General features: G+C 50.3%; 1 protein-coding gene across 2 annotated transcripts in view; it reads right to left on the minus strand.

The window, feature by feature from the left end:
- mon2 (MON2 homolog, regulator of endosome-to-Golgi trafficking) overlaps window positions 1–25,989 on the minus strand; it is a 30,961-nt gene continuing 4,972 nt past the window's right edge. The window contains exons 2-35 of one of the 2 annotated variants that reach the window (XM_086149357.1): window positions 23,739–23,802; window positions 23,336–23,463; window positions 21,547–21,678; window positions 21,334–21,463; window positions 20,955–21,052; window positions 20,523–20,648; window positions 19,963–20,157; window positions 19,478–19,602; window positions 18,695–18,834; window positions 18,463–18,616; window positions 17,993–18,183; window positions 17,820–17,901; window positions 17,185–17,366; window positions 16,600–16,712; window positions 16,187–16,291; window positions 14,556–14,636; window positions 14,387–14,460; window positions 14,144–14,234; window positions 13,930–14,031; window positions 11,932–12,042; window positions 9,410–9,585; window positions 9,131–9,293; window positions 8,486–8,779; window positions 8,209–8,407; window positions 7,479–8,122; window positions 5,963–6,106; window positions 5,446–5,463; window positions 4,236–4,364; window positions 3,957–4,147; window positions 3,625–3,685; window positions 3,424–3,547; window positions 3,119–3,326; window positions 2,310–2,392; window positions 1–1,615 (exon numbers count right to left, since the gene is read on the minus strand). In XM_086149357.1, coding sequence (XP_086005483.1) covers window positions 1,452–1,615; window positions 2,310–2,392; window positions 3,119–3,326; window positions 3,424–3,547; window positions 3,625–3,685; window positions 3,957–4,147; window positions 4,236–4,364; window positions 5,446–5,463; window positions 5,963–6,106; window positions 7,479–8,122; window positions 8,209–8,407; window positions 8,486–8,779; window positions 9,131–9,293; window positions 9,410–9,585; window positions 11,932–12,042; window positions 13,930–14,031; window positions 14,144–14,234; window positions 14,387–14,460; window positions 14,556–14,636; window positions 16,187–16,291; window positions 16,600–16,712; window positions 17,185–17,366; window positions 17,820–17,901; window positions 17,993–18,183; window positions 18,463–18,616; window positions 18,695–18,834; window positions 19,478–19,602; window positions 19,963–20,157; window positions 20,523–20,648; window positions 20,955–21,052; window positions 21,334–21,463; window positions 21,547–21,678; window positions 23,336–23,463; window positions 23,739–23,802 — 5,022 coding nt within the window. In that variant the 3' untranslated portion in view covers window positions 1–1,451. The remainder of the gene's footprint in view (window positions 1,616–2,309; window positions 2,393–3,118; window positions 3,327–3,423; window positions 3,548–3,624; window positions 3,686–3,956; window positions 4,148–4,235; window positions 4,365–5,445; window positions 5,464–5,962; window positions 6,107–7,478; window positions 8,123–8,208; window positions 8,408–8,485; window positions 8,780–9,130; window positions 9,294–9,409; window positions 9,586–11,931; window positions 12,043–13,929; window positions 14,032–14,143; window positions 14,235–14,386; window positions 14,461–14,555; window positions 14,637–16,186; window positions 16,292–16,599; window positions 16,713–17,184; window positions 17,367–17,819; window positions 17,902–17,992; window positions 18,184–18,462; window positions 18,617–18,694; window positions 18,835–19,477; window positions 19,603–19,962; window positions 20,158–20,522; window positions 20,649–20,954; window positions 21,053–21,333; window positions 21,464–21,546; window positions 21,679–23,335; window positions 23,464–23,738; window positions 23,803–25,989) is intronic. The other variant, XM_086149358.1, reaches the window with a different exon arrangement.

The raw sequence follows: 25,989 nt of genomic DNA on the forward strand, positions 1-25,989 counted from the left end.
TAATTTGGGAGACGTTTTTATTTATTTTATACAAGGATTGGCGTTGTCAGGGTTTTTTCGGGGTTTGTTATTCATGTGTATCAAATGAATGTTTTTTTTTATTATTATTTTTTTAATCACGCCACATGGCTTAATCCTCTGCAACATCTCACCATGCACCCACCATGAATATTAAAGCTATTACTCTGCTATTAGCATGTAGCGATTAGCACGACCGTAATAGCAGTAAGAGATCATTGGTGCCTGTCCCTCCCAACCCTCACACTCCCGTCTGTCTCCGGGTATGTTATTTTTGTGCTGAATGAATAAAGTCTGACTTGAATTGGCACGTGAAACCCTCATCCTAGAACCTTCCTGTGAACGACCCGAGTGCAAAGACCTTGTTTGTTCAGACGTCCATTTTTTGAGAGTAAGCAAACAGAGGAAGATCCTCCGGTGTTATTAAAGTGGCCTCTCTGGGGACGCCGAGCTTTATTAAACGCCCACGATGGACAAAGCCGGGTGGACAGGAGAACGCGTACATCATCTCGACCTAGAAACCTGCATCCCAGGGATTTAAAGCGCGTTTTTTCAACCCGATTGAACAAAGACGTGCGGTAAAACCCGTCAGAGCTTCAGATACCTGATAATCTTACGGCATACGATAGAGACGGATCATTTTCACGACTGGTGAGATAATAAAATACCACATTGGTTGTTATTCACCAACACAGACGTTTTTGTCGGTAGCTTGCCGTCGGGAAAAGTCAATCCGCCGAGGTCATGGACGCTAGCTATGCTAAGGTAGTTCGGATACTGTCGTCAAATAATATTGTGAGGAGAACATATTGGAACAAAACCGAGGCTGGGGAATTTTCGCAGATTTAGGAAAGCAGGACGTGAAAGGGGTTTTGTTTTGCGGGCAGCACTCCGGCTGCAGGACTACCCCGTTTATTCCACACACTTCTGAGACGGCGGGCACAGATGACAGGGAATGTTACAGGAAGATTTAGGTTTCTTTCCTTGCATAAAATCTTCTGTTGAAAATGTTGCAAAAGTCTACAGTTTCATTTAAGATCGTAAAGCCGGGTATTTCCTTCTTTTTTTTTTTTTTTTCTCAATTTTTTATTGTTTTTCCCCTAATTCCATCATCTATCTCCACGCGCTGTACAATTGAACCACTGCCTCGTCGGGGGTGAAACTAAATCCAGAGGCAACACACTGCGCACTCTGAACTCTCCATGGTCAAGATGGGGTTGGGGGGGGGAGAGAGGCGTCATTGGCTTGAATGGGAAGCATGGAATCTTCCGGGGGGGGGGGGGGGGGCTCTGTTCCCCCGCTTCAATGTCACTGTCTCACTTGGAGTTCATGTCCGAGGACACATTCAAGATTCTTCGTTATATATAAAAAAACAAACAAAAAATAAGACCAAAAGACCAATCCTGGAGCCGGGGAGGGGAGGGGAGGGCAGGTCAGGACTCCCCGTTCTGGACTCTGGAGATGGGTGGCTGCATGAAGTCTTTGAAGGGCCCCAGGGCCTCCTTCAGGGCTGAGCTCACCTCGGCCGAGGAGCAGGTGATGCACTCCACTAGCGTCGGGTACAAGGCGATCACCTGGGCCCACGTGTTGGCGTCCACTGCTCGGGCGGAGCGAGAGGAGAGAGGGCGGGAGAGACGGTGAATTGCGACGGACGGCAATCGAAAGGCGTCAGCCGCCAAAGTAAATAAAGTAAAAAAATAAATAACCGGACGTGATGAGACCAGAGATGAAGCTTGTTTGAAAAAGGGTGTATTCTTTTTAGTTGGCAGTTAGCGCTATCCATCATTGTTATTTATATGACTGTGCAATATTTCGTAACAGCTACATGTACAATATTTTTTCATACTCTTGTGCACTCCTTATATTCACTTGTTACTTAAGACACTTTATAGTTTATTTGTATTTCTTATTCTCCCTTTTTTTCCCTTTTTTTAACTGTTTTTTTTTCTGTCTATACAATTTTCTCCTATTTATTATTGTTATATTTTTCTTGTAACTCTGGCACAACAATTTCCCTCGGAATAAATAAAGTTATTCCTATTTCTTTTATTAATATTAAGTTATTGCTCAGCTATTAGCCTGTAGCTGTTAGCGCTGCTGGTATGAGTAGTGATAGATCCCTCATATCCCCTGTGCTGCCCCGCATTGAGCTGGGATCTGACCCAAGTTTCCTTGCCGCCACCTCCTGCAGACCTTCGGCCGCGTGTGCTAGAGATTAGCTTAAACACCGGTGCACAAACACTGGCCTGAGGACGCACAAATCCCATTGATCGGCGAAGGTCGGCGCTCACCGTTTTCCGGCTGGGTCTTCTTCAGAGAGTCCATCAAAGTGCTGATAGCTTTCAGGACGAATATGATCTCCGTCACTTGTTGTCTGGAGAAAATAATGAGGACAAAAAAAAAAAAAAAAAAAAAAAGACAGGTGGTTGTTTGCAGGTTTTTGTAATGCTATCGTTTGCATCAGCATACAGAAATAAGTTCTCCAGACCTGTGTGTCATCAATGCACACTGCAGATGTAAAACAAATAAGATGTTGCTTCAGTACATGGCAGCGGATATCTTCTCGTTTGCACACCGCTGCATATAATTATATATTTTTTTTTAAATCTATGAAACATTAGGTTTGCTGCTATTGATTATGAGTGTAAACTTAACAATGCAGATATGTGATTCTGAAATTAAATATACGAACTACATAACTAAATCGTGTGATGCAAATACTGTCCTGGTAATTTAGATGCCTCTGCAGATGAATATTAGCATTTCGGGGTAAAAACAAACAAAAAATAGGGATCGTCTAAATTCACACCAGTTAGCTAAGATGCCTTCACTTCACATTCTGTTTGACAAACACTGCCAACGCCTGACTCCTGTGAAAACGGCGCTGTTCTCTGAGCGAACGGCTAAGGGCCTCTGGGGGCGCAGCTTGTTTTTTGTCACGTCTTTGACAGGAACATGCGGCCAGATGCTCGGCCTTAAAATGCGTCGCCGGCGGGTAAAACCGGTTTCTTGTAACTGAGACAAGAAGGGGGAGGAAAAAGAAAGGGCCGCGATTCATTTTGCATGGCAAAGATGGCGCGCGATGCCTAGGAATTCGTACCTGGGCAGAGGGCAGCGACCGCTCAGCCTTTCGTCCTCCACGTAGCGCCGCAGGACGTCCTGGGACCTCTTGAGGAGAACGGAGAGCGCCATGCGCGAGATGTAGCCCTCCTGCGGCGTGGACACCTTGTTGCTGAAGGAGAACTGCAGCAGCGTCTCAAAGCAGACCTTGGAGAACTCCTCCCTCATCCGGACGTCGATCTCGGCCTCTGCGGAGGCGAAGACATCTCATTCCGGACGTTGCTCATTTAGCGGACGCCGGCGTCCAAACTTCGTTTTGAGGCGACAGGATCTGCTTTCCCTCACCTGTGAACGACGGCGACTGAGAGTGGATGGAGCCCTTGTTGAGCATGGCCATGATCTGGCCCACAAAGTCCTTGGGGATGAAGTTGGCAAAGGGTAGAATTTCGGTGCTGATTAGCTGAACCACCTGGACGGGAAGAAGACAAAAGGTTGTTCAAAGGAAAGAGGCTGAGCTGACAGCGCGGGGAGGGCGGGAACTCTCACCTCGACATCGATCGCTTCGTTCTTCTGAAATTCCTGGATGGACAGGTTATCCGGGGGTGTGCTAGCAAAATAAAAAACAGGAGAAAAGGAGCACAATGAGAAAACACGCTCACATATACACACACACACACACAAACACTTCGGTGCACAGACAGGAGGCTTTTAATTGAATGTTATCTAATAATTCATATTAAGCTAACTTAGCCTCTGTGCTACGTAAACAATTCATCTGATGGTGAGATAACAGTCTTAGCTTAGCAGGCTATGCCACACGCGGCAAATCTCCGCCAGGAAGTGGACGAAGCCGCCGCCCCTCTTATACCGGTTGGTACCTTTTGGTAAAGAGGAAAACTTCGAAGGCATTGGCCAGTTCGGGCCACATGGTGTCGAACCGCCCGGAGGCGGCGTGCTGCCGGGCCACGGGCAGCCCGATGGACAGGACCTTGAGCAGGGAGGACACGGCCAGCTTCCAGGTGCTCTCCGAGGGACAGGCGTACTTCAGACCCAGGGGCACTCGGAGGGTCTGCGGGAAGAAGGGACACGTTCCCGCCGTGGTGGTTTTTGGCACAGAAAGGACGTGCGGTTGACAACTCCTAGAACAGACTGAATACCTTGATGATGCTCTGCAGGACCTTCTCGTTGATGACGGCTTTGTGGCACGCCGTTTTGTGGTACAGGTCCACCACCACCTCCAAGGAGCGCTCAGCAAAGGGCACGTAATTTAAGGCAACCCATTCGGCCTGCGGGGAGGGGGGGGGGGCGGGGCGGTTAAACAAAACAAAGGGTAGAGTAACGGGCGAGGCTGAGACAAGCGAGATCCACGGAGACAGCGGCTTTTAAAGGCACACTTTGTAAGGGCAGAAAAGCAGCGCCGAGCCGAGCTCTCGGTTTGGCGTCCCGGAGAGACGCCCGGGTAGGAGCACTAACCGGCCCGTCTGCCAGGGAGGTAGTAAATACGCCTACCTCAGGGGGTGATCGAGCCGTGGAGCTACCGAGGTCCGCGAGAGGGTTTTTATCTGCAGCCTCGCAGGCTCCACGGCAAAGCCCGGGAGGAGACTCCTCAGAGCTCACTGGACGGCTGCAACACCCATCTCCTCATCGTGCACCCTAACCTGACAGAAGTACTGCTGATTCTCATATCTTTAAAAGCAAAGGATTTTATTGAAAATGTCCGCCATTGGTCTCAGGTGTTCCACAAACACTATTTAAAGGAGTTATCCGCCCCCTCAGGTTGTGCAGGGGTTGGGATCATGTGAACAGCCAATCCCAGGTTTACCTGGAAGGGAGTTCCGGTAAAGGAGGCGCTGAAAATGAACAAGGAAATGTGCCCCTCTAGAAAACGCCTGGATGACGTTCAAGGCAGAGCTGCTGCTGAGTAAAGAGCCAAAGCTGGGGTTTCAATGTGGAAACAGAAAGACTTATTTTGTTGAAAGTTTCGTTTCCACAGATCCAACGGTGACGCCGCCTGTTAGCCTGCGCGGTCGCGACGCTACAAGGGGTGCCTTTAAGTTTTCAGCAGAACACACACAGACATAGCCAAAACACATGACTGGGGTGAGGATGAAATGTGTGTGTGTGTGGTGTGTGTGTGTGTGTGCGCCGGAGCCGTGACCCCCCCTCCCCCATTTAGTGTCAGGCGAGGAGGCGGGGCGGCGGCGGCGGCGGGGGGGAGAGCGTAGAGTGAGTGACAGACACGCAGAGGCCATCATGCAGAGCCTGGTGTCTCAGCTACCACAGAGTGCAAGGTTCACCATTCAGCACAGCTTGGGGTAACTATGAGGGTATGGGGGGGGCGGAGGGGGGGGCGATGACAAAACTCACCGGTGCAAACAGCTGGATCTAAAGCAGTTATCCGGTGAGTCGCCCCAAGAAACAGAATGAGAGAAGATCGCAATTAAAGCGCTGCTTGGGCTTGGAACCCGCTCCGGCTCGCCGGGTCAAAGCCACGGCTCAATAACCGAGAACCAATCAATCAGGAGGGGGGCTGGAGGGGAAACACTCACACTCGCTCCGGGGGGGGGGGGTCGTCGGACCACCCACGGCGGCGTCTGTTTGACTTGATTTTGTTTGACTCTCCGGCTTAAACAGTTTAAATGGATTCGGATCAACATCGGAGTCGGGTCTGACCCCCCCCCACACACACACACACACAACAGCAGGGTGCACGGGGGAGGAATAACAGAAAGAAGGGGGAGGTGGGGCTGCTTGTTTCGGGAAGGGTCATGATAAAAGCTACATAAGGCATCATGGATGAAGGGAAGGGGGGGTGTACTAACAAGGCACGGAGGGTATGCTCGAGGATGTGGTTTTTCATTACGATCGGCCCAAAAACATTCACCTGGTTGTACTTGGCGTTGGCCACGTGTTTGGTTTCCATCCGGCCGTACTGGGGAGGCTTGCAGGAGAACTCGACGAAGAGGAGCAGCTGCTCGAAGATGGCCGGGTACATGACCTGCAGGTTCTCGGGGCCCACACAGATGGCCTGCAGCGGGGAGGACAGACAGGAACAAACACTGCTGTCAGCCGCCAGGGGAACGGACATTGCGTAACTCGGAACCGAGGGGGAGGAGGGGGGAAATTAATCACTTTTAACTATTACTATTGGAGGTTGGAAAAAAAAAACAAAAAAAACACAGAGTTTAAAATTCTAGTAAAATCTAGATTGGTTAATGATGGTAACAAACAACACTGTCCCAGCCAATTGGCTGCAGGTGTGTGTGTGTGTGTGTGTGACGTGCCTAGCCCCCACCCATGTACTTGGCGCAGAGCGTCGGTGCGCAGAAGTAAACATAACTCACATGAGATGCCAACTCCACGTGAATTCCTTCTCTTGGAATTTAGAATTTGTTTCCAGCGCGACAGGTTCCAAAATTTCAGCAGAGTGGACAGGAGGAAGGGGGGGGGGGAGGGTGTGAGGGTGCTCTTACGTCACCCCGAGCACCGGTACATCCTGAGCGCTTTCGGCATCAAAATCGCCCGGAAGTTTGTTTACCGCTCTAGACCAGAGGTCCCCAACACCCGGTGCTCGGACTGGTACCGGTCGGCAAATAAAACCTTACTTGGTGCAAATGATAAGTTTTTTTTCATTTGAACTTCAGGATCTTATTTTTAAAAATGTTTCATTTTCGCCTTTGCTTTACTTGCCGCACTTGACTCCGTAGCGCCACTTCACACATCAGCTACCACAAGCTAGCCCTTGGGAAAAAATTAGCCAGCAACAAGAAAAGTCGCTGGAGAGCGTTTTGGGGAGGAAGTGAGCAAACGATGAGACTGCAGGAGTGCAGAAGACTGCCAGCAAAAAAAAAAAAAAAAAAGCTGCATTCAAAAGAAAATATTAAGATTCCTACCTAAGTTACGGGTTAATCGCAGCAGGTGATCCGCACGCTCCGCGCCCGCTATGCGTTCTTTGCGATGAACGGCTAGCTAGTGAAGCTATGAAACCCTGAAAACCTTTATTTCTATTTACTTATGATGTATCTAGAATTTTTTATTAAGGTGCAAAATTATTGTAACCGCCTATTATAAAGTGTAATCGTTTAAAAACGGTTCACAGATTAAAACTGTAAACTGACAAGTTTTTATTATTTTTGTGAGTCCTGTGTATTGTAATAGCCCATTGTCCCACTGAATAACAATAAATAGTGCTAAATAGTACTACAATAGTCTATAGTTCTACACACTATCCTCGTCCATTGACCCACATATAACAGTCCAGAGTCCCACATAGTATTACAACAGGACACTAACATTTTTCTTCTTTGGGTAGCCCCTCGCAGTTTGACTTTTGTAAAAAGAGCAAGGAAGAAGAAAATAAACACTCAGGCGAATCACTGTCTCCCTCCTAAGTCTCTTACCTTCTGTAAAACATCCAGAGCCGTGAGCACCGCCTCCTGCAGGCTGGTGAGCACGGCTTCGGTGTAGGAGGGGAGGATGAAGGGCGAGGCGTCGCTGCTGATGGGCACGGACACGGCGCCGTGGAGGATGACCCCCAGCTTCCTCAGGTCTTCCATGCTAAAGTTGGTCTTGATGTGCTGGTAGAGCGCTGGGAAGATCTGGATCAGGGCCGTGAGGAAGGGCTGGCTGGGGATGAAGGAGAGCTTCTCCGCCGGGCCGCCGGGCGGCCTCGTGCTGTCGGTTCCTGTCCGGTACCACGTGTTCCACGCCGACCACCACAGCGCGGAGTCCTCCAACGCCGACTCCTCGCCGGGGGGAGGGGCCTGCAGCTCGGCGCCGTTGTAGCGCGTCAGCCGCTCCACCAGGGAATCCGAACGCACCAGGGGTCTGCCGGGACCGGAGGCCGAGATGGGGTCGATGAGGACGGGGGGCACCCCCATGGCGGCGAGGGCGTCGCCCGCTTTGTCCGAGTCTCTGACGGGCGTGACGATCTGCAGGATCTCCTGGAAGCTCTTCAGGGCGGCCAGAGAGACCTCGTTGTTCTTGCTGAGGGCGGCCGACTGAATGTGCTTCAGCAGGATCTCCCAGGCCTCGAAGAAATCGCCTGCAAAGGAGCGTTTCACAGGACTTTTAATGCACACAGGAGGAGCAGAATTAGCGGTAGTGACGTCTGCGGAGCATTGAGCTCACCTAGCTGTTGGAGGAGATACCGCCTGGTGTTGAAGATGCGCGCCACCCCGGCCAGGGTGAGAACCCACGTCTCGGCCCACTGCTTCTCGGCGGTGTCGCGGGAGTGGTGGATGAGGATGTTCCCGCCGCCGGACTCGATCTTCTCCTTGTCGGCCGTGGTGGAGGACGTTTGCACGCAGTCCAGCAGGTGGAAGAGCACCTGGCGGAGGAATCGGGCGACTTCAGCAACACCGGACGCGCCGCACTCCTGGATGATTGACCGGGCGTAACGGGGTACCTTCCAGACCACGATGTGCCACGTGGGCTGCTGCAGCAAGGTCCCGTGCGCCGCGATGGTGGAAAACAGCGTCTGCCCGGCACTTTTGCGCACGGCCGGCCGCGGGTCGACACACAGCTCGCCCAGCTTGGCGTACAGGCACAGCCAGAGGCAGTCGAAGGGCGGGGCCGGGTGGAAGGGCCTGTTCAGGGTCTCGCCCCGCTCCTGGGCCTGCTTCTGCAAGGCCTCCTCCTCCCTCTCCAGCTCCTGCGTGATGGCCTCGCCCTTCTGGAAGAAGTAGTCTGAGATGTTCCACTGCGAGCGGGAAAGGGAAGGGAGGGAAGAGCGGGGAGGCGCAAAGTGGAGAGAGCAGGGTTAGCAAACGCTTCTGGCGGTTTTGCTATCCTATTACCATAAAGTAATCTCCGAGGAACTGTCACACTCCAAGAGACATAATCCTGCAGACAACAAATCAATATCAGGTTTTCCGTGTCCTGAATGCAGCGCCGAGCATCTAGCAGATGTCAACAGAGCAGTTAAGTGCTATTTGACTGGACGGGTGCAAAGCGCTGCTGTAATATGTTTAAGACTACGGCTCCGCTCTTCGGAAAACGGCTCGTCTTCATCCATGCGCGAGTCTCGGAAAATCCCGTTTCGGCATCTCACCAGCAGTCCGATGGAGGTGAGGCTGATGTTGAGCTCCTGGTTTTGCAGGCCGAAGCTGCCGGCCACGTCCACTACGATCTGGAGGCACGTGCACGGCATCGTGGGCAGGAAGTCTGTCACCACCAGCTGCAGGCACTGGAAGGCTGTTCGGATCAATGACTCGCTGAGGGGGAAACGATGCGGACACAGGTTTGCTCATTGTGGATTCTTCAATTACCCGCGGCATCGCAACAGGCGGTTGACAAAACACGCAGTCCTCCAGCCCCCCCCCGCCTTTACCCTTGGTCATTGCGGATGGCTCCTATGACGCCCAGAACCAGGGGCCAGCCGGGCCCCAGGCCGTCCCCCTGGCTCTGCAGGATCTGTAAAACGCACTCCAGTTGCTTCTGCCGGATGTCGGCGTGCAGGACGTTGGACAGCTCCTTCAGCGGGTTCAGCAGTAGGAGCTGCAGACGCTGGGGATCAACGGTGTTGAAGGTTAGCGGCCCGACTGTTGACGGAATACTGCTTTTTTTTTATGTTTAAAAGAAAAAATCCCTTTAAAGTATACCCTTGTTTTTCGCGGGGGTTACATTCCAAAAAGAACCCGTGATAAGCAAAATCCGTGAAGTGGAAACCTTTATTTTTTTTTTACAATTATTATACATCCTTATTAAAACTTATTGCTGCTGTCGTCCTTATGTTTTTTTCTTCCTTCTTAATGGAACGAACGGAAGATTCATTCATTCCGTAATGCCGACCTACAGCCGCATAGCTTTTACCTTCCCTTAGCATGTCCAGAAGTTTAACTTTATCTGCGATAGATAGCATCTTCCGCTGCCTTTTGGGCCCTTTTGTCGGTCCAGAGCGTTTTGTCAACATTATGGGTTTTAGAGAAACTCGAAATTGCAAGAGAATTTGCACGTACGTAAATTTGGCAAGCTGTTTTACGTACGTGTACATATTAAACTGCAATGTTATTGACGCACAGGTAGGGAAGAAGCGGAGTGATTTTTTAGCCAATCAGAATGCAGAACACAATGCACGATGCAAATCCGTGAAGTAGCGAAACCGTGAAAAGTAAGCCGCGTTATAGCGAGGGATCGCTGTATACATTATACATCCTTTGCAAGCAAATGACGGGCTGCTTGTGGAAACTGAATCTATTTTAACGGAGGACTTCTTGTCTCGGCAGTGAGGAGCCACGGTAGGGACCGGTGTGACCTCCACACTCAAAAACAAAGTACTGAAGAAGATGAAGAGGAAGACGATACAGACAACATGAAGGTTGACGCTGCCACGGCGTTCATGAAATAATAATCATAGACTATCTGGTAGGTCGAGGGGTTTTTATCTTCTCCCTGCACTGCTTTGCAGAGTTAGCCCGTTGGCTAACTGCACTTATTTTGGACAAAATGTAGAAGCTCCTCTGCAAACCCCCTTTGGTGTCGCAGGCCAGAAGAGCCTGGACCTCTTTGTCGCTCCAGTTCTTGTTGTCCGCTTTGTTGCGTAACAATGTCACATTTTTTTTCTACTAACGGCGCTCCGCAGTCCACCAGAACAATCTGCCAATGGCGACACCCAACCAGGCATGTGTCTACCCGTTAACTATTATCTTGCTTACGCAAATGTAACAACGCCCATTCCAAATAAAAGCTCATGCTATGGAAGGGAGGTCAGAGCTGTCCGGAGACTACGGTGCTCCGACTGACTCTCCTCGCGAGCTGAACGGACTTGACTCGTCCGTCTTCCTTATAGCGTTGATGTCGGCGTTGGAACCCCGACAGCGAGGCTTGTGAGCTCCACCGAGCGCCTACTTATGAGTTCCTGTGGAAGCGTAAAAAGACCCTGCCTTCGTCGCTCCAGCATCAGGATGGTTTTAAAGGTCATTGAAACATTGTCAGTGCTATTGTCAGTATTTCTCACTGTCTCTGTCCAATTTGTCCCAAGAAAACTTCTGGCCCTCCGATCGCGGTAGGTTTTAAAAATGGAGCTCCCACATCCGCAAGAAAAATCTGGTAATGGCCGTGGCTTAAGAGTTACACCAATCACCAATGGGACCGCAGAAAGACCCTGCCTTGGGAGTAGGACCTCAAATGGTTCGAGGGAGCTGAGGTCCATGGTCCACCAAGAAACAGACTGGTTCCTGGAGAGGTTCTAGGAATTGCAAAAGTTCCTGCAGTGTGCAAAGAGCTGTTGTGAACCAGACCTGAAGCGGCAGCAGCCATTTACGATGGAACATAAGATGATATGAACGTATGTATGTACAGGACTGTCTCAGAATATTAGAATATTGTGATAAAGTTCTTTATCTCCTGTAATGCAATACAAAAACAAAAATGTCATACATTCTGGATTTATGACAAATCAACGGGAATATTGCAAGCCTTTAATTATTTTAATATTGCTGATTATGGCTTACATCTTAAGAAAACTAAAAAAAACCTATCTCAAAATATTAGAATATCATGAAAAAGTAATTTTTGTTTTTTTAATTGCTTTACAGAAGATAAAGAACTTTATCATAATATTCAAATTTTCTTAGACGGTCCTGTATGTTTATGGTTCTGAGATGGCAAGTTGGTCGAGTGGTCCCTTCTGACTTGCGACTACTGGTACCTCGGATCTTCGATGACTGAATTGCATTTTTTGTGAGTCCCTTTGGTTAAAAGCGTCTGCAAAATGACCGTAACGTAATTTTTCATTGATCAGCATTGAAGGAAGGTGTAATCGTGGTGTGAAAGGATTCGTGTCTGAGCCTCAGCAGTGTTCTACGGGACGGGCGAGAGAAGAAGCGGAGCGGCCGTTGCGGGGGAACCCACCTGATTCTGAGAGAGGGAGGGTTGGTGATTGTAGGCCAGGCCGGCCTTGATGAGCGCGGTCAGCGCCTCGGCCCCCCACTCTCTCATCCTGGAGTTGGGGTGCTGGCAGACCTGCGGGACACGTCACACGGACACACAGATGCAGGTGCGTGCACGAGCGAGTCACAGCAGCGAGTCCCAGGGCGTGAGAGACAGACGGGTGAGAGGAATCAGTGCGAGACACCAGGAGCCCCGAGGTAACAGGATGCATCGACACACACACACACACACACACACACAAACACACACTCATTTGTGCAAGCGCCGGTCGATGGGAGGCGCTGGGGGGAGCAGAAGCGATCTCCCACGCTCGTGGGTATTCTGTGCGCAGGAGGACGAGTGGAAACGGAACAATGGCGCGGCGACCTAGCGCGGAGCTGCCTTTCTCGGGATCGATAGCGTCTCTCTGAATCCGGGGGGGATCGATACACTGCAGCCTGGCGATGAAATAACATTTTACCTGTGTTCATTCGCCAGGGGAGGGAGGGGGGAAAAAAAAAAAAAAAAAAAAAAAAAAAAAAGAAAAAAAATCAATACGCGGGGATCAATGTTGATGTTGTGCGGTGTGACTGCCTGAATAAATAAAAATCAACATTTGGGAAACGGCTGTACGACAGCCATTCTAACAAGAGGGGGGAGATTATTTACACTCTTTGCAACCAGCAGTGGAGGAACGGAGGGTGTGAGGTGATAAATCAGGCTGGCCTTCAGGAGGTGTGTGCAGACACAGGCTGCACCCCGCCCTGCACCTGGCAGCCATATTTAATGCCCTCCAACTGGATTTTAGCACTGTTAGCGACAATCTGCTAAAAACCACCGCTCGAAACAGGCTTCTTTAACATCAGGAATAAGTCCTCGAGGCTCATAGAGGATGAAAACAAAAAAAAAAAAAAAAAAAACAGCCTCCTGCGAATCACTGGGGAAAAGAAGGATGCAACAAAATTGGTCCGTCTTGAAATTGGTAGGTAAGTATTGAGTAAAGCATCTATGGGCAGATAAATAGCTATAAATGAGAGGCGTTGTAGGAGATCTTGATTTCCACCTCGTGTAACAGAGAGAGAAGGATAGGAAATACAGAGACGGAGGGAGAGAATGTGAGCTTACCTTCTGCGTAAGAGACAGGGGGCGCAAAAAGGAGGGGAGATAGAGAGAGAAAATGTGAGGGAGATCTCCAGACAGACACACTAAGAATCCTCTGGCAGAATATGAGCTACAGGAGCACACAGCAGGGATATCATTACCCTGTGTGTAAAAGCACATGCAGTATTTCATCTCCTGGGATGAGTCTTGAAATTATGACTCGCGCGACAAAAATGCAGTACAGGAATACCTTGACTTGCGAGTGCAATTGGTTCTGCGGCCGAACTCGTAACTTCATTTGCTCAAATCTCAAATTCAATTTCCCCATTCAAATGAATAGACATCCTATTAATCCGTTCCAGCCCCCTGGTTTTGTTACTTGTTCTTCAATAAGAAAGATGCACTCAATAAATGCTGCACTTAATGTCTAAAATTCATGGATGGACGAGTGAATGCCACTTTTTTTTTTTTTTTTTTAAAAACCATCAAACCGTCCCCAACTGGCTTTGAATGCCTGGTCTGAAGCCTCGTCGGTTGACGGTCCCGCCGTCCGCTGCACCAAAGCCCTCTGAATGTATCCTGACTCCTCACCGACGATGCTCTCTGCCTTTATCTCACGGCCACGTCGGCATCAAGCGCTGCTCCCCCCGCTCACTCTCAACTCAGATCTGGGCTCGAAACGCAACGCAAAAACTGAGCGACGGCTCGGATCGATGAAGACTCCCAAGTTGCTGCACCCGGAAGTCAAGGTTCCACTGTACACTTGAATGTTGGCTGTAGTCAAATAACCGTTTTTTTTTCCTTTTTACTGCATGATTATTCTTTCCCTGCATGATTCAAGCACTGCTTTGTGGAATATCTACCTTCTCACTGCCTTACCTCCAGTAGGTGGCCGGTCAGGGGTCTCCACAGGATCTCTATGCGGTCCATGTTGACCAGGCCGGTCTCCAGCAGCTTGGCCACCGCAAACAGAGATGGCTCCTAAAGCGTGGTGCAAAACACACACACACACACACACTAGTGTCACAATGGCCTTTTTCCACCAAAAGTCCAACTTTTGTTTTCCGGCACCACAAGGAAGCAGAAAGTCTACCTTGTTGTTTCCGTAAGCCATTTCCATGGCTTCCAGCGAGAGCGAGCAGAGGGCGTTGATCAGGTGATGCAGAGAAACGTCGTCCAGGTATCTAAATCGCACGAGAGTGGGTTGTCGGGTGCGTCACGTAAACAAGAGTTTTGGGGTGTTTTATGCAAGTTTGCCGTGAAGCACCGTAGCTCAAAGTAGCTTCGGCTTTTAAAGGGAACCCTCCACCGTTACGCGAGAAACCCGGGTGCTTACTGGGAGCTCTCGAACAGCCTGGACAAAATGTTAGAGATGACGGGCAGGTCGGTCATCACGGCTGTGGTCAGCACCTTTTTGGTTGGGAGATAAAGCCAGTCGGTCAGTCGTCTCCAGAAGACGGGGAAAAAAAGATCTACTGTGCTACACATTTAGCGGGCAAGCCCACCGTGCTGGGTCCTTCCACGGCTCTGCCTGGCTTCAGGGCACCTCCCGCCCCCGGCTTCAGCCCCAGGATCCACACTAAGTGCTGCAACGGAGACGCGCAAAGCTAATCGTTACCGCAAGTTACACTTTTTATTACCGCCTCAGTTTGACCGCTATCTAACAAAGGTAGATGGTGCGATGATGATAGGTGCTAAGATGAATCCGGCTATTTCCCATCTTGGGACCAAACCCCGCTCTTTGTCTGCCGCTGAATGGCCTGCCTGAGGATAACATCCGATTACAAAGTAAACCAAAACATTGGAGGTAAATGTACATTATGTACGCTAGGCGTGCCCAATACGTTGATCGCTATCTACCAGTCGATCGCAAAGGTAGTAAAACGTAGATGTCAGCCGATCCCCCTCACTATGAAATGTGTCACTTGACTGACAGTCGGTCTGTCCGATCTGACATTTTCTGACACAGACGTTACTGCGCATGTTCACATAACAGTGCGTTCTAGCAAGCTAGCGAGTTAGCCTACAACTGATGTCTTCTAAACTTATGGGTATAAAAATGAGTGGGGGAGCCAGACCGAAAAGACTGAAATGTATCACTTCCGTACGATATAGGAAGTGGACTTTTTTTTTTTTTACAATATCATTTTTATCAATATCAAAACTACGACATTGAATTCCCTCTGCAAAGTGAGCTGAGAAGGAGAAAGGTGGAGGAACTAAAATCCCTGCTGTCAGGACAGCAGTGTTTTTTTTCTCAAAGCACACTTCAACTATCGATGGCTTGAATGCAAAACCTATCAGCAAATTTTTTGATTTGGGGTTTTTGCATTGAATGGTGAGAAATGGGATGGCTCCACATTCTCAGTCCATCTGCAAGTCAATCCCGCCCTTTCTTTTGAGATAAAACATGACAAAACTCGTATGTGCACATTGAAGCAGAAAAAATGAGGAAAAAAAACACTTAATCTGCATTGTCAGTGCTAAAAATACATGCTGTGTATTTTTAAATTATAACAGAAATATAGTCTGAGAACAATAATAATATTTTGAATATCTTTAACAAAGACCATACTATAATCACATGAAACATTTTTTTCATTTCCTGGAAAAGTGTTTTTTTCAGATCGGAGGTTTTGCATTCCGGCCATCGCTATGCTGCTGACTCCATTCAAGTCATCAGAATAAGGTATTTACCGAAAAAGTACTCTGTTGTAGTGTGCCATAAGGGTTCATGCAGTTATGCAAGATCCACAAACATTTATTGTGTTAAGTATACTCAGTAGATACATCAATAAATATATATTCAGCAATTGTAGTGGAGGTAGATTATTGTCACATGGTCATTTGAAAAGTAGCTCACAAGGACAAAAAGTGCAGCCACCCCTGATGTACGCCATACAACGGATTACTTTTCTTCATATTGCGTTGATTCCTTTATCCACCTGTGCACCGTTGCTCTTTAGCTAGCTAGCAATTAGCCTTCAAACATGTCGGCGAAGGATGAACAAAAAGAAAATGATACAGCATGGGACATCCAAAGTACCGCTAGCTAGCCATCGCTCGCACGTTCTGCGCGAAAGGAAATGACATTTGCAAAACAAACGTCCGTGTTTGCGCTCGCCGGCATCCGTACCTGCAGGGTGGCGAGCACCAGCTGCCAGGAGGTGCCCAGCACGGCGCCGTGGCAGTGGGCCAGGCTCAGCAGGGTCCTCATGCACTGGATGTTCTTGGCGGTCAGCTGGACAGGGGGGCGTCCACACACACACACACACACACACACACACACACACACACACACACACAATGGGGCATTTCAAACACAATCCAACGCTCCTTCTACTAATACTATCAATAATATTACTAAAAACAACTTATTATACTTATAATAATTGTTTTTGATGTTACAGCTTATTTCTTGCTAATCGGCCGTATTCTGCTCTTTCTCATGTCTTAACTATAATTGGCATCTGCTTTGCGATATGCATTTTTTTTTGCATTAAATGTTATATGTCGCCATGGCTACTTCTAAAATGTGTGTGTTCTTACCACCACCGTGCCTTGGGGCTGCGCGGCCAGCGGCTGCCCCACAGCCACCACCTGCTGATGGGATTCACTGGAAGGGCTGATAATCTGCACGCTCTGTCCCTGGATGGAGTAAGCTTGAGGACACACACACACACACACACACACAATTCGGGTGTCAGAATATAAGCAAGAAAGCGCGTCCTTAATTAAGTCCAAGGTAAACATCTATCGTGAACTCGGGCCCAATTTGTCGGCTTTATCTCTACAAGCTAATATGCAAATGCGAGCTGGTGGATGGGGGCGGCCGTGTTTGCACGCTCCGTGTTCCCCCGACGCGTATTCCCCTCGTATTCCTAATTATAAGTCGCTGGATTACTGGGTTAAGAGGTGGGACCATGGGGACGGCGCCGGTTTTACATGTTAAGCCTGTCTGAACGGCGTGTACGTTAAAGCGTGCCGAAGAGAAAAACAACCTCATTAATTTGCATTTGGAACACAAACAAACATTTCGGAGACCTCACAATACAAATCCTCCCAACGCGCTAAGCCTTTGGATCTTCCAAAGTGGGGAAGGGGGGTGCGGTTTCCTTCATGTTCCTTGACTACCTTTGCTGGAGAGGCTGGCGGCGTTGCTGCTGAGGACGGTGAGGGCGTAGTGCAGCGGCAGGGAGGCCTTGCAGATGGCGGTGATGAAGGCGTCTCGCGGCGTCACCAGGCCCAGGCGGCCGCACAGCGAGGCCATGGTCAGCTCGGCCTTCAGGATGTTCTCCGTGGCCGTCTCGTCTGTGCTGCGCGCACACAGCAGCCATCGTGTGTGAAAGCCAGTCCGCCGTGCGCCACAGGTGCACACATTCATATCAGGACTGTCTTCTTTTTTTTATTTTCATGCCATTTCTTTTCAGTAACTTAACAGCCTGCCTCCAACAGAATCCAAGTTTCTAAATAACAACACTGTGCGGCAGCCCAAAGTTTGACTCCGGTGATAAACGACACAGTTGCACTGCTAATTCTATTTGTTTTCGTGAAACAGAGCAACATCAATTCATGAGTCCTCCAACGCGACATCAGGTTCTTTGAATCACTGTGAACAATGAAAAGCCCTCAGTATGTAAAAGCCATGCGGCGCTGGAGCCATGCAAGCGCTGGGGCTCTTGATACTAATATTCGAGAGTTAATATACGAATCTCAATTCGTTCAGTGGTCTGATGGTGCAGGCACGCTGAGGTGATGGGTGTCCTTACCTGGCGTCCAGCAGCAGAGACAGGGCAGCCAGCAGACCGCACCAGCAGGCGTTAACCATCTCCTCCCACACCAGGTGAGCTCCTTAAACAATCCAAAATGAGCAGATATATCTTCCCGGTCAAAGGGTAAACTCTGCTCGCTTCTATATGCTAATAGCTGGCGTCCTTCTCACCGCTTTGAGGCTGCCACTCCTGGTCTGGGTGGGCCTCCCTGAACTCGGCGGCGGCCTGCTCCTCCGTGGCCAGCTCCCTCTCAATCATGGCGGTGATGCCTCGGACCAGGTCCAGCAGGGCGCTGAAGGCCACGGACATGGCGTAGCCCTCCGGGATGGATGGGGGGTCTACCTTGTCCAGCATCTCAAGGCTAAAATTGCACGGAGGAGGGGAAAACACAGAGGCTGAGCTGCGTTCACCGTGCTCAAGCAGCTACATCTTGGATGAGGATTTATTGAAATCTAGTTTCCTGGGATTAGTTAAGTGGCTGTCGTTTTGATCTTCTGCCCCCAGGTCTGCTCCCAACAAGCCAACAGAAATCCAAATTGCTGTCATTTTAAGTGACGTTGGGACAGCTAACATTAGCTCCTGGCTGATGGGGTTGTAAGAGGGAACAATCCATCCCGACCAACCGGGTGCGTGCACTTACTAGGTGGCCTTGGCGCTGCCCTGCACGCTGACGGTCATGAGAGGGATCCAGGTGCCGCGGTACTCGAACGCAGCCTGGGTGGTGAGGTTCCCGCCGACGCCGCCCGGTCCCGGTGCGCCCGGCGCAGCGACCGGCGCTCCGGAGCCAGAGCCTCCTGCCGGAGACGACGGGGTGAGTGAGAGAGAAATGACACAGTGTGGGAAAAAAACGTAAAAAAACGAAGTTGACTGACCGGCGGGAGCGCCCACGGCCGAGGCGCTGCCCACGCTGGGGACGATGAAGAGGGACTGAATGAAGGAGCCCAGGGCGTTGACGATGTCTCGGAAGACCTTAGTGGAGTGTTGCTTCATGTCGTACGACTGGCAGAAGGAGCTGGCGGCCAGCAGAGACAGCACACAGCATTGCGGTGTATCACTATATATACACTGAATATCTTCCAGGGACTTTACAATCAAAACGTGACGAATCGTGTCGGTCTGCATCCAGAATTCGCTTTCAGCAATCGATGGCTCAATGTTCCACCTCTCGTGGTAGAAATGAATAAAACAAATTGGCGCCTGATGGCCTTCAGTGGGAGGTTGCCCACGAATCGACACCTCACCCGGGAAGTGCTTGAAATCAACACAAATGGGCAAACGGTCGAAGAAAACGAGAAGAAAATTTCACAAAATGACTTGAGTCGGATGCGTGATGCTGTGGCTCCTTCTAGTGTTACTTAGTTTCTAATCTGCTGAAAACAGAAGGATGTGTTTATTTAAAGCTTGTGTTTAGCAATTCTGAGTGATCTTAATTAGTTGGATTCTTACTATCGCAGGTTCTCTAACACCTGTTTCTTAGGAAAACAAATGTAGTAAGAAAATGAAAGGGGGACGAGGAGGGGCCACACAGAGGAAGGATCCCCCCCCTCCCGGTGAGCAGGTGGACGACAGAGTGTACATCGTCTCATCAATAAAAAAAATGCTATGCTACGCTAGCAGGCAGGATGCTAGCAGGCAGGATGTCGCCGTCTCCTCACCGTAACAGGTGAGGCTGCACGCAAAGCCTGTGGACCGACTCCACCGCCACGGCTCTCAGCCACTGGGGCTTCTCGCCGTCCAGGAACTTCACCAGCAGCGACAGGAAGATCTCACACTCAGTCACCTGCCAAACACGCACAAACACACACACACACAGATTAGATTGGCTGTTCTGGAACTCAAAGTCATAGCCTGGGGTCAAATCGATGAAGCCTTTCAAACTTTCATGCAGCTCACTGCTGCTGTCTTCTGATTGGCGGGGCAAAAAGACAGCATTTGCATGGCGGAGAGTGACGGAATATCGCTAAATAAACAGCTGCGGTGCAAGGTTACTCAGATGGAGCTAAGCTCATTAAAGCCCCCGCAGCAGAACAAAGACAAAAGTACAAGCTAATCCAACGCTATCAGACCATATCCATTAAGAGCATCAGCTCAGCGGCGCTACGAGAAATCCCCTTCTCCACAAACGCCGCCGCCCCCTCACCAGCAAACTGTAGAAGTGCTTGATGAGGACGGAGACCACGCGCAGCAGCCTCATGCAGATGGGGAAGTAAGGCTTCTCCATGGGCGCCGGCGAGGCGGCGCTGCTGCTGCCCTGCCGGAACTTGATGTTGGGGGAGAAGAGCTTGATGACGAGCGGACAAACCCGCTCCTTCAGCAGGAAGCTGAACTCTTGGTGCTGCCGAAGGGAGACGGGAAGAAGGGAGGAATTAAAACGAGGCGTTCGGGATCATAAACAAACATTTCTGAGATGGCCACCTTTGCTGTGAAGACATTCTGCAGGACCGGTTCGGCTTCATGAATCGGGCATTGAGGTTTATAACATTCAAATCAAAAAAAATATTCTAATTACTGATAAGCCGATAAGCAAAAAGCTAAATACTGATCTGCTTTCTTGGTCGCGTTTCACATCTACTTGGTCTTTTAATGATTAAATTGAAAACCTTTATTTCGGGTGGTCAAAATAAATCAATGCTTTATGGACTTAGGGTTAGGGGGCACAAGAAACGCTAAAAACAACCGGGTTGTCGTGCCGTGGCACACCTGCAGGAATACACCGGGGAAGTCGTTGAGGACGGACTCCAGCAGCTCCAGGCCGAACGTCCGCGTCATCTCCGTCATACCCACCAGCCAGTAGGGGGCGTCTGCGTTCACCAGCTGACACAGATCCTGCAAGAGGGGGAGGGGGGGGGGAGGCGACAGACAGCGTCAGCATTCACGGCGGCGTGTAGTGTTCCACGCGGTGCCAGCCGCTGGGGAAAAACACGCCTCTACAGGGGAGGGGGGGGGGGGGGGGGGGACGAGACGAGACGATGACCTCGGGACAAAGGGGTCATGAATCTGAAGAACTGACTTCACTGGGAGGCCGAATGAGGCCCCGCGGGTGGGGATACCTGCGGGTGTGACCCGTCTGCAGAGGAAACGCCGTGGTATCGGTGGCAGCGGGCGGGGGCTGCTGCCCTCTGGTGGACATACCTGGAAGAGCATGTACGCATCCTTAGCGCTGGGCCTCAGAGTGCTGACGGATCGCCGGTTGGTGTTACCCTGGACCGGAGGAGGCTGCTCCACGATGCCTGCCGCACGACACCATGCACAAAAACACACATTTGAGGCACAACGGGCGTTCGCCGCTCGGCCCCGCGGGGCAAATCTGCCACAGATGGAGCAATCCAACAGCTGAGGACAAAACGTCGGGGGTAAAAGACAGTCCTGTTTCACAACACGGTGGGGAAACACAGCTGACAGACAACCTCCGCCTTGTTGACATTTCGGACACCTTCGCACGTCTGGTCGTGCCACCGCTCCCGTCGGAGAAGCCGTGATGCCCCGGTTTCAGTTTCGGGAGAGGCCTGACCTTTGAAACGCTCGTCCTCGGCCACCATCCGCTCAAAGACCACGGTGACCACCTGCCTGACGGTGGCGGCGGCGGTGTTGTTGGTGATGTTGTCCTTGGTGAAGTGCAGACGGAAGCACAGCACGATGGCCTGCGCCAGAAGCGCACGTCATTAATAAATTCAACCCTCGGGTGTGTTTGTAGCTGTCGTACTACAGCCGGAGGGCAGCATACCTTGGAGAGCACCTCGTCGTGCACGACCGTGTTGGTGGTCAGCAGGACCAACACGGTCTGCAGGAGCTTCAGCTCCTCCAGGCCATTCTCCATCAGCTGCCACAGCATGTTGATGATGTTCCCCGCCGCCGCCTGCCAAACACACACACACAAGATTTGCTGTCAAACGTTTCTGTCAAAACCTTGCACGTTGGGGGCGGCGGCGGCACGGAGACAGCTGCTCACTTGAGACAAAAACAAACATAAATAAATAAATAATCAGGTGAGATCTGTCTGAGGCTGCACGCAAGCCTGGTAATGGGGGCCAGGGAGCAGCTGGGGCTTCTGACCCCGAGGGGAGGGGGGGGGTTAAAACGTCAATAAGAAAAAAAAAAAAAAAAAATACAGCTGCCGGTGAAAACAAGGTGATTTGATATTGATTGTGAGCGACACTGCTTGTCCTTTCCCGGGTCCGATGCTAATCTTCTGCACTCGCCAGTTTATTCTTTACAAAGATGCCACATGGATGTTTCGGCCCCTGAATGCTTCCAAAATACAGCGGAGCCACCACTTCCGAGGAATCGCTCAGTTGATATTTTGCTTTCTGAGGGGAGCCCAGATCGGAGTGAACGGGATGAGTGTTAGACACCGTTTGGGTCGCTGCTTTCCATGAAGTGGCGTTTAAAAGACAGCAAGACGCGCCGCCCGTCACCCAGTAGCTCAGAGAGAATCGTGGAAAAACAGAAGCCAGCTGTGCGTGCAGTGGACACTGGAAGAGATGGAGAAGTTGTTGTTGGTGAGATGTGGTGACGGAGAGCGCCGTCTGTGGCGAGGCAGCGGACGGCGGGAACGTCAACGGACTAGGCGGAGCCGGTCAGGGACGGTTTGATGGTTTTAAAAAGAGGAGCGACTTCCCAGTTTAGACATAGAGTGTAGCAAAGTGTGCCAGGTCAATAAATGTATAGGTTGGTCACATCTCCTCCACTGGCCACGGGCCGGCCGCAGGGTCACCAGCCGCAGGGTCACCATTCATCAATCCTACGAAATCCCGAAACGTCTCCTGGTCCCTCCCTGCAGCTGGTGGCTGTTGTGGGGGTTAGTTGTTCTTTCCCTCAACCAGAGCCAAAAGCTGCCTGATACTGCCACCTCTATCAGCTCTCTGACTGCTTTCTTCAGCTTCCCTCTGGTCACTCCTGCGTCCTTCAAGATGCGTTCGGTTGACAGCCCCCCAGAGCCTCGGCATCCCGCCTCAGCGGGGCAGATGGTGGTCTTCCGGCCTTCTTGTGAACCCCTTCCTCATGTGGAGTTGTGAGCTCGATGAGTTACGCCTGTATGATGTTTTTCCTCTGCCGGTGGTGACTTTTCGATGTCTTGTCGACGCCACTCTAGCACTTTAGCATGTGCTGGAGGCCTGCGTTGAGGGCATGGCAGGGGTAGCAGACTTCCTCCCCGCCGAAACACCGATGGAGGACGGGAGGGGGGAAGGGTGTTGTAGGTTTCCCGAATAAAGAATCCGCGAATCTGACCGGTCGACATCTCTCGCCTGTCCAGCTTACTCGTTGGCTCTGCCACTCAGCCTTGTGGCGCTCTTCCTGCGTCCTTGTCACCTCAACCGTCTCCTTCCTCTCTTTGCTTTGGCGCAGAAGTGAGGCGCCTCTCCCCATCCCGGTCCCGCTCATCCTGCCCCGGACTCTGCCGACAATCTCTTCGCGTTCTTACAAATGCTACGTTTAGCGACACATCGTAGCCTCCACTCCCAAAAGTCAAGATATTACTGTCATCGAAGTGCGGGGCTCATCCGGGGCCTCACCTCGGACACCACCTCGTGGGACATGAGCCTCTGAATGGCGGCCAGGCACAGCTGGGTGATCTTTGGCTCCTTGGTGCCGCAGCCCATCAGGAACGGCTGCACCACCTCCGAGCTGTTCTCCTTCAGCGCTGCGGGGAAGAAGAAAGGATGGAGATGAGGTGCGTCCGCCCAGCACGCTCAAGCCTTTGAAAGTGACGGGAAAAAGGCCGCTCCCGCTTCTTGATATCAGAAATTCAACGTGATAAATATACAAAAGAGTGTTTCTTGATCCGGGCCTTCTGTCGGTTCTTCACGATGAAGGTATTTTCTTTAAAGGCGAGTCATTACAAATGAACTGAAATGGCATTTCCCTGCAGCTTTAAACCATCAAATACATTTAAGGAAGATGTGATGCCGCACTCACCTGCCAGGATGTCGGCATTCCTGGCCGCGATGGTCTTAATTTTCACTATGCCGGACTCTGCGGCCTGCAGGGGGAGGAAGAAGAGGATGAGGACATTCAGGTTAACATCAGAGCGCTAACCTGTACTTTCTACCGGCACCGCTGCTTCTTCTTAGACAGATTTTAAGATATTTCTTTGCTTATTTGAATATTCTAGGGATTTTCCTTCCTCCTTTAAAGATGATTTTAAGATCTCGGGGATTAAAATTGGACATCCGCCCTTCTACTCTCATTCACGCCACTGAGCACTTCATCCAAAAACGGAGATCGGCAGAACTCGGAAAGGAGAACACAGGGAGAATCTAGGAAGGAGAACCAGTGGAGCAGCTGGACTCCACACATAAAATGGATAGTAAGGTTTTTGTGATAAAAATAGAAAAAAGGTCAAATATCACATTGACTTGGCCTCCACCATCTTACAAATGTAAAACCCTTTATCTCCTTTTTCATCCACCGAAAAGGGCCAGTGAAAGCTGACTTTTTTTGCAAGTCAACAAATCTCTCCACCTATGTCGACACTGAAAGTGCAGTCCAAGCTTCTTTTCTTTTTTTTTTTTTTTTAAAAAAAAAGAGTGAAAAAGTGGAACTTCTTCCACAAACCCGTTGGCGTTATGAGGTCAGTGCCAGACCGAGGGGAAAAACCTAATCTGAGTCAGCTCAGTGGACATGGCTAGTTCCTGAAACCAGCCAAACATGAGATCTGGGCCCCTCGTTCTTCAGCTCTGCCCAGAAAAGGATCTAAATTCTTGACGAAAAATTCAGATTGTGTTTAACTACAAAAAAATCTGTCCTTATAAAAGGTGTGGACAAGTGTCGTCCGCGCACCTGTAAAACCAAACACCCATGTTTACACATATTTAGCCTCATTTGCATCCAGAAACGCCTCCAATCGACCATATATGGAAGTAGCAACCCCTCTAGGAAGGTGCGGATGGACTTTTTCCCCTTTTGAAACCATTGCAAAGAGGGTGCAGAAGAGCGATTTTACCGACACGGGAGGTTGAAGTTCTGAGGGGCGTTGAAACGAACCACAAAGTACTGTTTGGATGATTTAATGCAGGCGTGACAAATGAAGAAAGAATTCAACGTGGGAGAAGGTAAGAGCGCAGTTCATTCTGCTGGATCAGAAGATGGAGCGGTGTCAGAAAGACAGATGAAATGGTGTGAAAGAAAAGTCAAAAAGCGTGTCACGGCTCACAGATTGCCATAGAGATGTCATAATAACCAGACGAAGCCCAGCGGGCAACAAGATTTCATATATATTCGGATCACAGACGATCGGTGCATTGATTGAACTCAATCCTTTCCTGTTCACGTGGCTGAATCCAGAGTGTGATGGTGCTTTTACTGCGCTGTGGGTGCAACCAATGGCTCCCGTTCTGTTTGGGCCAGCGTGGTGCAGGAGGTAGAGCGATCCTCTCTGAAACCGAGCATTCCTGATTCCATTACCAGCTCCTCCTCGGGTGTCAGAGTTCTCGAGCGATAGACTGAACCCCAACCGCTCCCCTGGCTGATGGACGGCAGCCAACCAGTCATGGTTCATCCGTGATGGGTAAAATGCAGAGGACCAGTTCCCCACGCTGGATTAAGTATAAATTAGGATTATGAATCCGGCTTGTCGGTGATGGCTGTCTGGGAACTTGATGTGAAAGAAATGATTGCGTCCAACGCTGCCGGGGTAATTCCGCTTCCTGTCGCTTATGCCTCCTATCTCCCGCTGAAGCGTCGGGGTGGCCAAAGGTCCCGGGATGGAAAGGAGCCGGAGCTGCACTGAGACGGCTTTGTGCGTTTGGTCTCTCGCTTGAGCGTGGGTTGTAAATCTCAGCATGAATCAGTCCATACATCTTTGAGGAACCTGCTGAGAAGCCACTCCGCGCCCTCGCTGAGCAGATCAGCACGCTCTTCGGAAACATGCTTCCCCGACAATCAAATCATCCAATACATCAGACATTAGTCATTTAGAAATGTTATTCATTAAAGGGAAGAAGGGGCGTGTGTGAGGTGTGAGATGGCCGTCCGCTGTGACCGAGTGCTTTCTACCGGTAGTTTCACGGTTGGACCACTAGGGTTAGTGCGTCTGCAGGGTGAGAGTTGTGCGTACGTTCACGCATGTTCCTACGCGCAAGTGGGATTCATCGCAAGTTGTGGTCCTTCTCACCACCGCTGACTCACTGAACCGCTTCAGCCTGTGCCAACCAAAAACACCGCAGTC

Source organism: Fistularia commersonii, chromosome 7 (genome assembly GCF_037954325.1).
Source record: "Fistularia commersonii isolate RoL2024-O1a breed Wild chromosome 7, RoL_Fcom_v1.0, whole genome shotgun sequence".
In the NCBI taxonomy this organism is placed as follows: Eukaryota; Metazoa; Chordata; class Actinopteri; order Syngnathiformes; family Fistulariidae; genus Fistularia; species Fistularia commersonii.